The sequence below is a fragment of the Cyanistes caeruleus genome, chromosome 26 (assembly GCF_971803275.1).
Source record: "Cyanistes caeruleus chromosome 26, bCyaCae1.hap1.1, whole genome shotgun sequence".
Classification (NCBI taxonomy): Eukaryota; Metazoa; Chordata; class Aves; order Passeriformes; family Paridae; genus Cyanistes; species Cyanistes caeruleus.
Window position 1 is genome coordinate 5,907,139 of NC_141726.1, and position 11,949 is coordinate 5,919,087.

At 58.3% G+C, this 11,949-nt stretch overlaps 1 protein-coding gene and 1 long non-coding RNA gene across 2 annotated transcripts; one reads left to right on the top strand and one right to left on the bottom strand.

Annotated features, from left to right (window-relative positions):
* Nucleotides 1–3,231: 3,231 nt before the first annotated feature.
* Nucleotides 3,232–3,706, bottom strand: LOC111939076 (uncharacterized). The gene is made up of 2 exons (XR_002869160.2): nt 3,566–3,706; nt 3,232–3,486 (listed from the first exon to the last, which is right to left on the bottom strand). It is a non-coding gene; the product is annotated as an uncharacterized LOC111939076 (long non-coding RNA).
* A 71-nt stretch (nt 3,707–3,777) lies between these two features.
* On the top strand, nt 3,778–11,276 carry TMEM222 (transmembrane protein 222). Its single transcript, XM_086863696.1, has 6 exons — nt 3,778–4,399; nt 6,298–6,382; nt 7,040–7,071; nt 7,724–7,820; nt 8,117–8,247; nt 9,166–11,276. The coding sequence occupies exons 1-6, from the start codon at nt 4,284–4,286 to the stop codon at nt 9,251–9,253; spliced, it is 549 nt and encodes a 182-aa protein (XP_086719822.1). The 5' UTR covers nt 3,778–4,283; the 3' UTR covers nt 9,254–11,276.
* Nucleotides 11,277–11,949: the final 673 nt, after the last annotated feature.

Genomic DNA, 11,949 nt, shown 5'->3' on the forward strand with positions numbered 1-11,949 from the left:
CCTGAGATGTCCCTGTGTCACATTCCCTGCCCTGCACGGCGTGTCCAGCACCAGCCTGTGCCCCCAGAGATGTTCCTTTGCTAAAGGATTTCACAGACTCGCTCTTTCCTCCAGGTCCCTGCTGCAAAACTTCCCAAACATTTCCTTGCTCTGCAAGCTGCAGGCCTTGAGGGAGAGCTGCAAAACCAGGCTGGTATTTTCAGAATCCATTTGAACTCTTCCCTTAAAAATTTCTGTTGGACACCTTTCAGCCGAAGGTCTTTTGAGGCCTCTTCGTTTCAAATCCTGTCTGATATAAATTATTGCTTTAAAAGGCAGCTCTGCTGTAACAAAGCAATGAGCATCCATAGCTGGAATTGGCAATCAGCTAATTGGGTCAGCTCTTGGAGTGAGTGGTTGGAAGCTGTGTGTTTGAATTGTGGGTGGAAATGGGTAGAAGGACCCAGAAAATTAGTTTTATTTGTCATTTGGATGAGAGGATTGGGTTGAGGAGGCAGAGGAGGGATATGCTCTGGGATGTGGGGGGAGGAACAGCCTGACTGACAAATTCACTTTTCTCTGATGGAACCGTTGGCAGCGCCAGCAACAGAACTGCAGCGGGCTGGGGATGGGTCCTGGGAGCAGGATGGGAGCAGGGTGTCGGGAATCTGCTGCTGTGGGTGCTGCCAGGGCTGGGGATGGGTCCTGGGAGCAGGATGGGAGCAGGGTGTCGGGAATCTGCTGGGTCCTGGGAGCAGAACAGGAGCAAGGTGTCGGGAATCTGCTGGGTCCTGGGAGCAGAACAGGAGCAGGGTGTCGGGAATCTGCTGGGTCCTGGGAGCAGAACAGGAGCAGGGTGTTGGGAATCTGCTGGGTCCTGGGAGCAGCACAGGAGCAGGGTGTCGGGAATCTGCTGCTGTGGAGCTCAGCCCTGGAGCTGCTGCACTGGAGGGGAGATGGGACCCCCTTTATGGCCTGGAGAGGAGCTGGGCTTTGTCCTGGATTTCTGAGGAATCACCATGGCCAGCCCTCAGGCAGCTCGGGGCCGCTCCTGGGGAGGGGAATGAGGCTGGGCTGCCGTGGGGGTGTGAGCAGAGCCCCCAGGGCGGGTTTGGTTCCCGAGCCACCGGAGGCTGCGGGGCCGGGGAGGGACACGGGGCTGGTGTCCCCCGTCAGCCCCAGCCCGGTGACATTTGCAGACATTTCCTCCTCGGCTGTCGGTGGCAGGAGGGGGAGGGGATCTCCTCCTGGAGTGCCTGGCTCCTGGCAGTCCCTCTGATGCTGGAGCTGTCACAGCAGGGAAGGTTCCCAAGGAAGCGCTGCCGAACGGAGCCGCGGCTGCTCCCGGCCCGTGCCCCGAGCCCCGCCGGGCTCCGGGACAAGCCCAGGGCAGCTCCAGGAGAGCAGGGACACGGCCCCTGGTCCTGCCAGGGGCCAGAGGAGCCAGCGGGGGCCGGTCCCTGGCCAGCCCTTTTGTTTCTCCTCAAAGGAGCGCTCGCACAAACAATGATGGCACCATTCCTGCTCTGCACATCGATCCAGCTGTAGTCAGGCAAGAGAGCTGCAATAAAACCCCGGCCTTTCATTTTATGCATGGAGAACTTCTTACCTGCTCTCCCCTCCCTGTCCTCCCCCCCACCGCTCCTTTTCCAACTGCAGCTATTTTTCCCTGCTGACTTCAGGTGTTTTGTATTCTGCTTAGATCAATAGCAGCACAACAGCAGCAGCTTTCCAGTTGTCACTAGGAAGACCCTGCTGTCAGCTGCAGCCCAGCCGAGCTCTGCCGGGGCTGGAGAACCCTTGTGCTTCCCTGACAGACACAAAGAGCTGCACAGCAAACCGGTGCTCTATTGATTTTGCTTTTAATTATTTTATTTTATTTTTTTTAAATCCAGCCTAGGGAAAGCTGTGTTCTTCCCGAGCTGCAGCAGCCGGGTTTGCCTTCCTGCACTTGTTTTATGGGGGAGTGAAGTGTGTGAAGCAGCCCTTGCCCGGGCGGGAGGTGGCACACACGTCCTGCCGAGGCTGTCCCTGCGCTGTGGCTCTGCCAAGGAGCTGCTCCCTGGTGATATCCTGCTCAGCAGCCTCCCAGCCATGAGCAGGAAGAGCAAATCCATTGCCTAATCCCACAAATGTGCCAGGACCACATTAGCTGATGTGAACATTGGCCCTCATTCGTGGCTTTTTCACAATCTCTGATATTTATGTTGGCCTGGAGCAAATCAATGCCAGGGATTCTTTTCTTTGTCGAACAGAAAGCGTTCAGTGAAACACAACCTTTGTGTGCATCTTCCATCCCAAGTGCCAAAACAGAATCTCAGAACGTTAAGGGTTGGAAGAGACCTTAAAGTCCATCTCATTCCAAGCCCTGCCATGCACAGGGACACCTTCCCTTGGCTGCTCCAAGCCCTGCCATGCACAGGGACACCATCCCTTGGCTGCTCCAAGCCCTGCCATGCACAGGGACACCTTCCCTTGGCTGCTCCAAGCCCTGCCATGCACAGGGACACCTTCCCTTGGTTGCTCCAAGCCCTGCCATGCACAGGGACAATTTCCCTTGGCTGCTCCAAGCCCTGCCATGCACAGGGACAATTTCCCTTGGCTGCTCCAAGCCCCATCCAGCCTTGGACACACCTGGGGGCAGGCACAGCTTCTCCAGGCCCCCTGTGCCAGGGCCTGCCACCCTCCCAGGGAAGGATTTCTTCCTCTTACCCAATCTAACTTCCTCCGTTTCAGTTTGTACCCATTCCTCTTTGTCCTAAAAGAGGAAAGCAGAAACGGAAAGCACCAGCCCTGGCTTTGCTCTCAAGTGTTGGATTTACTCAGCTTCCTCTATTTCGGAGGCTTCTGTGGTTCCTTTTCCATCAGAGTGCTCAAGGGGAGTTGCTTTGGCTTGAGGGGGGAGAGGCCACCTCGACAGGAGACTCCAGTGACATTTTCTGCTCCAGTGGCCCCTCCAGGTGGGAGGACCCCAGAAGTGCCCCCTCGGGGGCGGGCAGGGGTCACCCATCTGCTGGGCTTGGGTGTGTCAGCGCTGTTCTGTCCCGGAACAGAGCATCCCTGGCCACACTCAGCCTGACAAGAGGGACAAGGCAGGGAAGGACACACAGCAGGGAGAAGCCTTGGGCGAAAGAGAGGAGTGTCGGTAAAAAGCAGGAGCTGCAAGTTTGTGCCGAGCTTTGGGAACGGGATTTGTCCGTCCCCAAATCCGAGGCCACCGTGGCTCTGCGTTGCCTCTGTGCCACACGCAGGAAAGGACCAAGACTGTTTATTTTTATTCCCAACCCCCTGGCAGAGCAGCCGGACCCCACAGCTCTGCTGGAGAGCCTTGGCTGCTCCGTGTCCCGACGGGAATCACAGCTCCGGCCTCTGTGGCAGGAGGAAAGCTTCCAGGGAAAGGCTGCAGAGGCTGGAAGGTGGCACGGGCAGTTCTCCTGCACCCGGGGCAGATCATCCCATCCCGGGCAGCCCTGACCTCCCTGCGAGCGTCCTGTGGTGGCTGGAAATCTGCAATAAACACATTTCTCCAGCTTCCTCCTGTCCTTTGAGTTTAACTTCCTAATAAAGCAATTGTTATTTTTCTAACCCTCTGTGAATGCTGCTGTTCCCTGTCCCGGGAGGCTCCGGGGGATGATGATGATGATGGTGATGATGAAGGTTTCTGCTCCCGAGGGGCTTTAGGGGGCTCCTGCAGCTCCTGCCCGAGGGGTCGCCCGGCAGAACGGGGTGAAGGCACCGGGAGGGGCCGGCCCGGGGCTCCGGGGCTGGATTTGGTGCCAGACCGGGGGTTCTGGGGTGGGCCTTGGGGTCTGGACCGGGATGGGGGCCTGGGCTGGGGCCCCGGTGCAGGCCCCGTTCCCTGCCCTGTTCCCGGTTCGGGTCCCGTTCCCGGCCCTGTCCCATTTCCGTTCTCTGGCCCGTTCCCATTCCCGGTTCCCGTTCCCATTCCCGGTTCCCATTCCCGTTCCCCGTTCCCATTCCCAGTCCCCGTTCCCGGTTCCCATTCCCATTCCCCATTCCCATTCCCATTCCCCATTCCCATTCCCCGTTCCCATTCCCCGTTCCCCGTTCCCGTTCCCGGTTCCCGTTCCCATTCCCCGTTCCCGTTCCCGGTTCCCGTTCCCGTTCCCGTTCCCGTTCCCGTTCCCGGTTCCCGTTCCCATTCCCAGTCCCCGTTCCCGTTCCCGGTTCCCGTTCCCCGTTCCCGGTTCCCATTCCCATTCCCCGTTCCCCGTTCCCGTTCCCGGTTCCCGGAAGCGCGCGCGGGCCCGCCGGAAGTGACGCGCTGCGGGCGCGCCCCGGGCATGGCGGCGGCGGAGCCCGGGATGAAGCAGTTCAATGGCGGCGGTGGCGCCGCGCCGGACGCGGAGCGCGGCCGCTTCCCGCACTGCGTGGTCTGGACCCCCATCCCCGTCCTGACGTGAGCGAGGCGGCGGGGCCGCACCGGGGCCGGGCGGCGCGGCGGGGGCTGGGCCCGGGACGGGACCCCCCTCACGTGTCCCGAGAGCCCCGCGCTCCCCTCGGAGCTCCCGCGCCGCTCTGCGTCCCCCTCCCCTTGCCGGGACCTTCTCCCTCCCGAGCCCCCCGTGCCCTTCCCGGCCCCTCCGCGGGGCTCGGTGCGGCGGGACCCCGTCCCGGGAGGGGCGATGCTGGGGAGGGCTCAGGGCCGGGGAAGGTTCGGTACCGGGGAAGGTTCGGTACCGGGGGAGGTTCGGGGCCGGGGAAGGTTCGGTACCGGGGGAGGTTCGGGGCAGAACGGCGCTGGCCCAGCGGTAGCGGGGACACCCCGGGACGTGCAGAGCCTTTTTTGGGGCAGAGGTTTGGCCGCTGGATGCGGGAGCGGCCGTGCCCGGGAGAGGCTCCGTGTCCCGGGGGAGGCTCCGTGTCCCGGGAGAGGCTCCGTGTCCCGGGAAGGCTCCGTGTCCCGGGGGAGGCTCCGTGTCCCGGGAGAGGCTCCGTGCCCCTGGAGAGGCTCCGTGCCCCGGGAGAGGCTCCGTGCCCCGGGAGAGGCTCCGTGTTCCGGGAGAGGCTCCGTGTCCCGGGGAGGCTCCGTGTCCCGGGGAGGCTCCGTGCGCTGCTTCCCGTGAGCCGGGACCGGATTCGCCTTCCCAGGCTCGCCAGCCAAGTGTGGGCAGGCTCCAGGGAAAACTTGGGAGTTGTGCTCTGGCCGTGGGAACGGGGAAAGCTGTGGCTGTGGGGGCTGTCTGGGCACAGCGGGACTTGTTTTTCCACCTTCCCCTTCCCCTCGGGTCCCGTCGGGTGATGTTTGCCGAGCCCGCAGCCAGGTACGAGATGTGGTGTGGGGTGTGCCGGGATCGGGAGCGGCCCGGAGCTCTCCTCCTCTTGCCGGCTCTTTCATCTCTTTCATCTCTTTTCTTTTCTGATTGCTTAAAATTTTCACCTCAGCTTCTTCCTGGAGGATTTTCCAGAGCTTTTTAACATTCCTAACCCCACTGGGAGCGGCTGCCAGAGCCACTCAGTCCCTCAGGGAGAGAGGAGAGAGAAATCGGGGAGATCAGCAAACCTGAGGATGCCAGAGCATGTGGGAGAGGGCTGGAACGTGACCTGGAGTGTTTCCTCCTAGGGCTAGTGATGGCAGGAGGCTGGCATGTGGGTCTGGGAAGGGAAAGGGTTTGGGATAGAGATGTGATGGTGGAAAGGGTTTGGGATTCAGATCTGATGGGAAGGGAAAGGGTTTGGGATACAGATCTGATGGTGGAAGGGGGTTGGGATACAGATCTGATGGTGGAAAGGGTTTGGGATTCAGATCTGATCTTGGAAAGGGTTTGGGATACAGATCTGATGGTGGAAAGGGTTTGGGATTCAGATCTGATGAGAAGGGGGTTGGGATAAAGGTCTGCAGCTCCCTGGGACTGTAAATATCCATCAGGGAGAGGGTCTGTGAAACAATGGGATCCTTTAGGGGAGGGAATGCTCTTCCTAGAGCCAGGAGCTCTGTTTTCTGTCTGGAGAGCTTAAATCTAGGTTGCTGTGGAAAGGTGGGCAGGGTGACCTGATTTTTGGTTGCTGGAGTGGAAAGTCCGGTTTTATCCCAAGGCAGCTCCTCCAGGATGTGATCTTTGTGCTTGGCTGCACAAAGGGGTTTGTCTGGGTGGCTGGGCCTTGCCAGGAGGTGTGCAGGGCACTTTGGAGTGCGGTGTTCTGTTCCAGAACAGAACCCTCCTGCCAGCGGAGCTGGGGCTGTTCCCTTTCTGCTTCCCCTGGTTTGTTTTCCAGCCCTCACCTGCCTTTGGCTCCCACCCCTCGCAGCCGTGTGGTGTGAGCAGGGACAGATCCTGACACTCCCTGTCCTTGCAGGTGGCTGTTCCCCATCATCGGCCACATGGGCATCTGCACCTCTGCCGGCGTCATCCGCGACTTCGCGGGGCCCTACTTCGTGTCCGTGAGTACCCGGGACCCCCCTGGGGGCTTCTGGCCCTGCCTTCTCCAGCTGAAATAACAGCTCCAGGCCTTCTGGAGGAGCTGGGGTTGTGGCTGTTGCTCCACTGGAGCTCATTTGGGGCTGTGATAAATTATGGCTGGTTAGGTGAGGAGAAGGGGAAAAAAAGTCTTGTATTCCAAGCTCTAAATTAGGAGTTTAGGGCTTGAATTCTCCTATTTCTGGGGAGCAGAAGTGCCTTCAGCTGCCTCAGCGTGGTTGTTTCTGTCCTGCTGCTCAGCATCAGGTCTGTGCCAGGACTCTTAAACTGCTGAGGGTCCAGGGGATTCTGAAAGGAAAGAGAGTTTTAATTTGGGGTAACTAATGCTCCTGATAGACTGAGACATTTGCAACCAAGAGTTAACAAAATATTAACACTTAAAAAACCCCCCAAAATAAAAGGAGGGAACAAGGCACAGGCAGATAAATGATGTCACTGTGGGTGGAGTGGGGATATGGCCAGTCCAGGAGTGTGGGAACAGTGGGAATCCAGGCACAGCTGGGATTGGTGTCTGGGGCAGCTGGATCACTCAGCCAGCTGTGAGACCTCCAGCTCCATCCATATCCTGAACATTGGCTCCATCCTCCTGAGACAGTTCTCCTTTTCGTTTCTTTCTGTAGGAAGACAACATGGCGTTTGGGAAACCTGTGAAGTAAGTGCTGCCTGTATTAAACTGATCCCTGCAATTCCTGGGGACAGAGGTGCTGTGACACTGCTTTTCCTGCTGCTCAGCCGCCCTCCTTCACCTTGGTGTCTCTTGTGTGTCTCTGCTTTTCAGGAAACCACGTTAGATGAAATCTCTTTAGCAGCATGACAGCAGCGTGGTGGTGTTAATAACCAGAGCTGTGTGGAGCCTTTGTTAGAGAAAAGGCTAAACCATCCTAAGATGATGTTAACAAGTGCTCTGGGTAAACACTGCGTGGCTGTGCTGATAAGCTGATGTCACTGACATCCTTTGGGGACGGGAAGGGCCTGGCTTGGTGTCTCCCAGGCCAGGTTTGTGTTTAGAATGGCTGAGAGGTTCCTTTGGAGTGTGGGAGCAGTTGAGGGCTGTCCCCCTGAGCTCTGTGATTTGTCTCTCGGGTGCTGAGGGTTCTGAGCTCTTTCTGCTGCCTCTGCTTGTCTCCAGGAGCTGGGCTCCCTGCATTTCAGAGGCACTGGGCTTATCCAAGCCCTTTAAGCGTGTGCAGGATGAGCAGTTGTGCTCCATGATCCTCGTGGCTCCTCTGCAGCTCAGGAGACCGGGATTCCTCAGGGGAGGAGCAGGCAGAACAATGCAGAGGAAACTGTTCTCATCCTTGTAGGTACTGGAAGCTGGATCCCAGCAAGGTCTATGCCACTGGTCCCAATGCCTGGGACACGGCCGTGCACGACGCGTCCGAGGAGTACAAGCACCGCATGGTACAGCTCCTGTCCTGGCTGGGAGGGGGGCAGGGAGGAGGGATCCCCCCAGAGGCTCTGGGGAGCTCCCAGAGGGATTCTGGATACCCCATCCCTGGAAATGTTCAAAGCCAGGTTGGAGCAAGGAGCTTTAAAGCCCATCCAACCCAAACCACCCCACGATCCCGTATCTCCGCAGTGGTTTGGGGGATCCCTCCCCAGTGTTTGGCTCCTTGTCACAGGACTGAGACATGTGGCTGTCCACCAGGACTGGGAAACCTCAGGGACAGGATTTCTGACCCCTTCTTGTGTTCCAGCACAACCTCTGCTGTGACAACTGCCATTCCCACGTAGCCCTGGCCTTAAACTTGATGAGATACGATAACAGCACCTCGTGGAACATGGTGAAACTGTGCTTCTTCACACTCCTCTATGGGAAATATGTCAGGTGAGCTGAGGGACAGCCTGCATTTGGCAGCAGAAGGGGCTCTTTCCTTCTCCTCAGCCCTCTGGAGCATCCCCTGGCCCTGGAGAAGGGAGGAGCATCCCCCCCAGCCGTGGGTGTGTTGCTGCTGGGTGGTGCTGTCACTGTGCTGTGCTCAGCAGGAGAAGCAGCAGCGCTTGCACGAGGTGCTGCTCCCAAAATGCTGTTTCTGGCTGCTAATTTGGAGTGCCTGGAATTTGGGAAATGCTGGCTAGAGCAAATCTCACTCTGTGTTGTCTCCTGGCTGGCTTAGGTCAGAACATAAGGTCACAGGATGGCTTCTCTCCAAGGATTACTGCTTTCTCTCCCCTCTCTTGAATCTTGTTTACATAAAAACTGCTCTGATTTCCAGCTGCTGTGGAGCTTCCAACCAGTGGGGAGGGAAACCCCGAGTTTTCCTCAAGGAAAGGGTTTTGAATCTCCTTTTCAGCTCCTTGTGCCTGAAGAGCAGATTCTGTGAAGACTACCCTGCATGAAGCTCCACTTCTGTGGAGTCTTCCTTGTTCTGGAAGAGCTTCTTTGCCTGCTTTTGGGCAAGGGCAGCTCCAGCTGTCTTGGATAAATCCACCAGCACTGGCAGTAACAAGCCCTGTGGTAATGAGGTTTCATTTTCTCTGGCCTGTTACCATTCCTGTCTGTGCAGGTACGAAATGGGCTTGTCTTTGACTCAGTTTAAGCTGGAAGGAGGCTCCAGCCCTGTTTGTGATTTATTTATTGTGGTCCTGATTGAGTTTCAGTTTTTAACACTGCATTTTCAGGGTGGGGTGTGTGGCAGTGCCAGCAACAGGCATCTGTCTCCCTCTGATTGCTGCAGTTATTCTCCCATCCTTTTGTCTCTGCTGATTTCTCACATTCACACCTTCCCCCCTTTCCCTCCTGCAGCATAGGGGGGTTTGTGAAGACCTGGCTGCCCTTTGTGCTCCTTCTGGGGGTGATTGTGACCGTGGTTCTCACGCTGCACCTGCGGTGATGGCAGCCCTGAGCACACAGAGGAACAGACTGTGGCTGATCCAGCGGGATGGAGCCCTGGGACTCTGGGAGCCTTTTCCAGGGAAGGTGGCAGCCCCACTCCATCGTGACAGCTCATCTTCGTCCCCTGGAGCTGGCTTCTTCTCCTCCTGTTTCTGTTCTGTCGCTGGTGTCTCCCAGTGCCAGGGGTCTGGAAGCTTCTGCGCTCTCCCTTTCTGCAGCTGGGGAGGTGGGAATGGATCAGGAAAGGAGAGGGGTGGGCACCTTCGCTTTCAGTGCTGAGAAAAGCCTCAAGGCAAACTCCTGCAGTGGCACAGGCAGATACACCTTGGGAGGGTCTCTCTGATCCCCTGCTTTCCTCCCCTCCCCAGATGCCTCCTCAAGTTCCCCGGCTCTCCAGCTGGGAGTTGCTGTTTTCCCTGTGGCACATCTCTGCAGCAGCACACGTTCCAGGGGGGAGTGTGGGGTTCTTGCTGGGAGGATGGGGTGCCCCAGTGCTCGGGGATGGCCCCAGCAGCGGAGGGTGAGGAGGGGGACACTCCTGAGGGACACTGCCAGGGCCAGCTGCCCCGGTGCTGCTGCTGGGCCTGGAAAGGCAGGAAAGCTGCAGGGCTGCCTTGGGAGTGCTGGGGCAGGGTGCAGCCCTCCAGGAGCCTGCTGCAGCGTTGGGAGACAGCCCTTTGTCCCTTTCAGCTTGTGCCAGAGAAAATATCCCTGCTCCTCCCTGTGCTCTCAGTTGCTGAATCTGGAGCTGCAATCCTCACAAGCCACTCGTTTCCCTTTGATCCCCGAGTCTCGCAGGCAGAGCTGGGGCAGAGAGGCTGAGCCTGGGGCTGCAGAGAGGAGGGGAAGGCACTGGGAGCTGCCCATCTGGCTGGGTTTGCAGCAGCACAGGCCCCTGGCTTCCTCCTGGCTGGTGCCAGGTGGGGATTGAGGAGTGGTTTGGGGAGCTGTGGACAGCACAGCTGGGCACAGGTGTGAGGAGCAGGATGGGAGGGGGCTGTCCCTGAGCACCAGGCAGGAAGGCAGTTTGGATGTGACCTGGAACCCCTTTACAGCTCTGCAGAGCTGATTTTGGAGGGCTCTGAGCCAGGGGGAATTTTAAAACTAAGCCTGGCTGAGCAGGTCCCTGCTGCCTGCAGAGGGGGAGAAGAGCTTTTCCACTCACACCTGAAAAACCAGCTCATACTCCAGCAGCTGATGGATTCCGAGGAATCCATTTCAAGGAGTGCTTGTGGCCAGCAGGAAAGCTTTTCTGGGGTCCCTGCCATGTCTGCAGCTTCCTCTGACTGGGAGCCCACCCACTGTCAACCTGCTGGTTTTCAGACCCCTCCCCATGTGCTTCTGCCACGTCCCTGACTCCTCCAGCCATCTGGAGACTTGGACCCTCCTCTTGAGCTCGTTTCTGTGTTTTCCCCTTTTCCTCAGTCACTTCTAAATCAGCCCTCGTGCCTCCTGCCCATTGTTGTCCCTCTGTCCCCCCATCAGCCTGGAGCTGGAACACTGCGGTGGCTGCTCCTTTCCGTGGGGAGAGCGTGGGATGGAGGCTGCTGGGCCCGGGGCTGCCTGGATGCCAAAATCCTGATCAGAAAGGCCCTGGATGAAAGGACGGAGTGTTCTGAGCTCTGTTCTGTGCCCAGGAGCCGCTGCCCAGGGTGAGCCAGCCGGGTGGAGAGGGGGATGCCTTCCTTCAGCGCGATTCCCTGGCGTGTCCGGCCCCGGGGCTGGATCCTCCCTCAGCAATAACCTGTGTTTTGTCCACGAGCTCTACAAGAATTGCCAAAGCTGAGACTTGGGGGTGTCAGGGGGCCCCTGGACTTCCAAAACCCTGCTGTGAAATTCCCTCTCGTTTGCTCCCGATGCTTTTTACCAGAGCGGAGTTTGGAATGATGAGGCCGAGCCCCCGTCCCTCATCCTTTGTTCCCTTCATCTCTGCGGGGCGCTGGATTTCTTTGTAAATATTTAAACTCTGCTTCTGTGGTTTCATAATCCCGACGGCAGGGAAATAAACTGATTTCTGTGGATATCTCCAAGTGCTGGATCTCTTCCCTCCCCCCAGCCTTCAGCCAAGAGCGGGGTTGGGATTGGGATCTCCTCCGAGCCCTGGCCTCTCCTGCCCAAAGGAGCCGGACCCTGAAGCCTTTGGCTGTGTGAAGTCTCCTTTTCCCTGCTCCAGGGAGAACTCGCAGCCCTGCTGCTGGGAAGGTTTGGGGGCAGGAGAATTCCCCATCCCTGCAGTGCAGGAGGAGTTAGTGGCATTTAGTGCCGGGTCTGGACGCCTGGGCAGGGGCAGCTGAGTGTTCCGGGGTGGGAGATGGATTTTTCCCAAGGTTGATTCCCTCGGCTGTGAACAGCTTCCCTTTTGTCTCTCCTTTTTCTGGGAGGCTCTGCTTTCCCAGCTCCCTTCCCAGCCCGGGGTCCCCCAAATTTCCCGGGGAGGGGACGCCTGTCCCGGCCCTGGGGCTGCCCGGAGCAAAGAGCCAGACTCGTTTTCCCCTCTCCCAGCAGGATGTGAGAGCTGGGAGCAGGGAGAGCTGTGCCTGCTGACTGCAGATGCAGCCACCGATTTTCTGTTCCATCTGATACCCAGAGGCTGGAGCTGCAGGGGGGAGTGCATCAGCCTTAAAATTAGGTTGTGTCCAAGGCCAGGGGATTTCATGGTGCAGCCATCTTATGGAAAAGCACCTGGATCCTCCT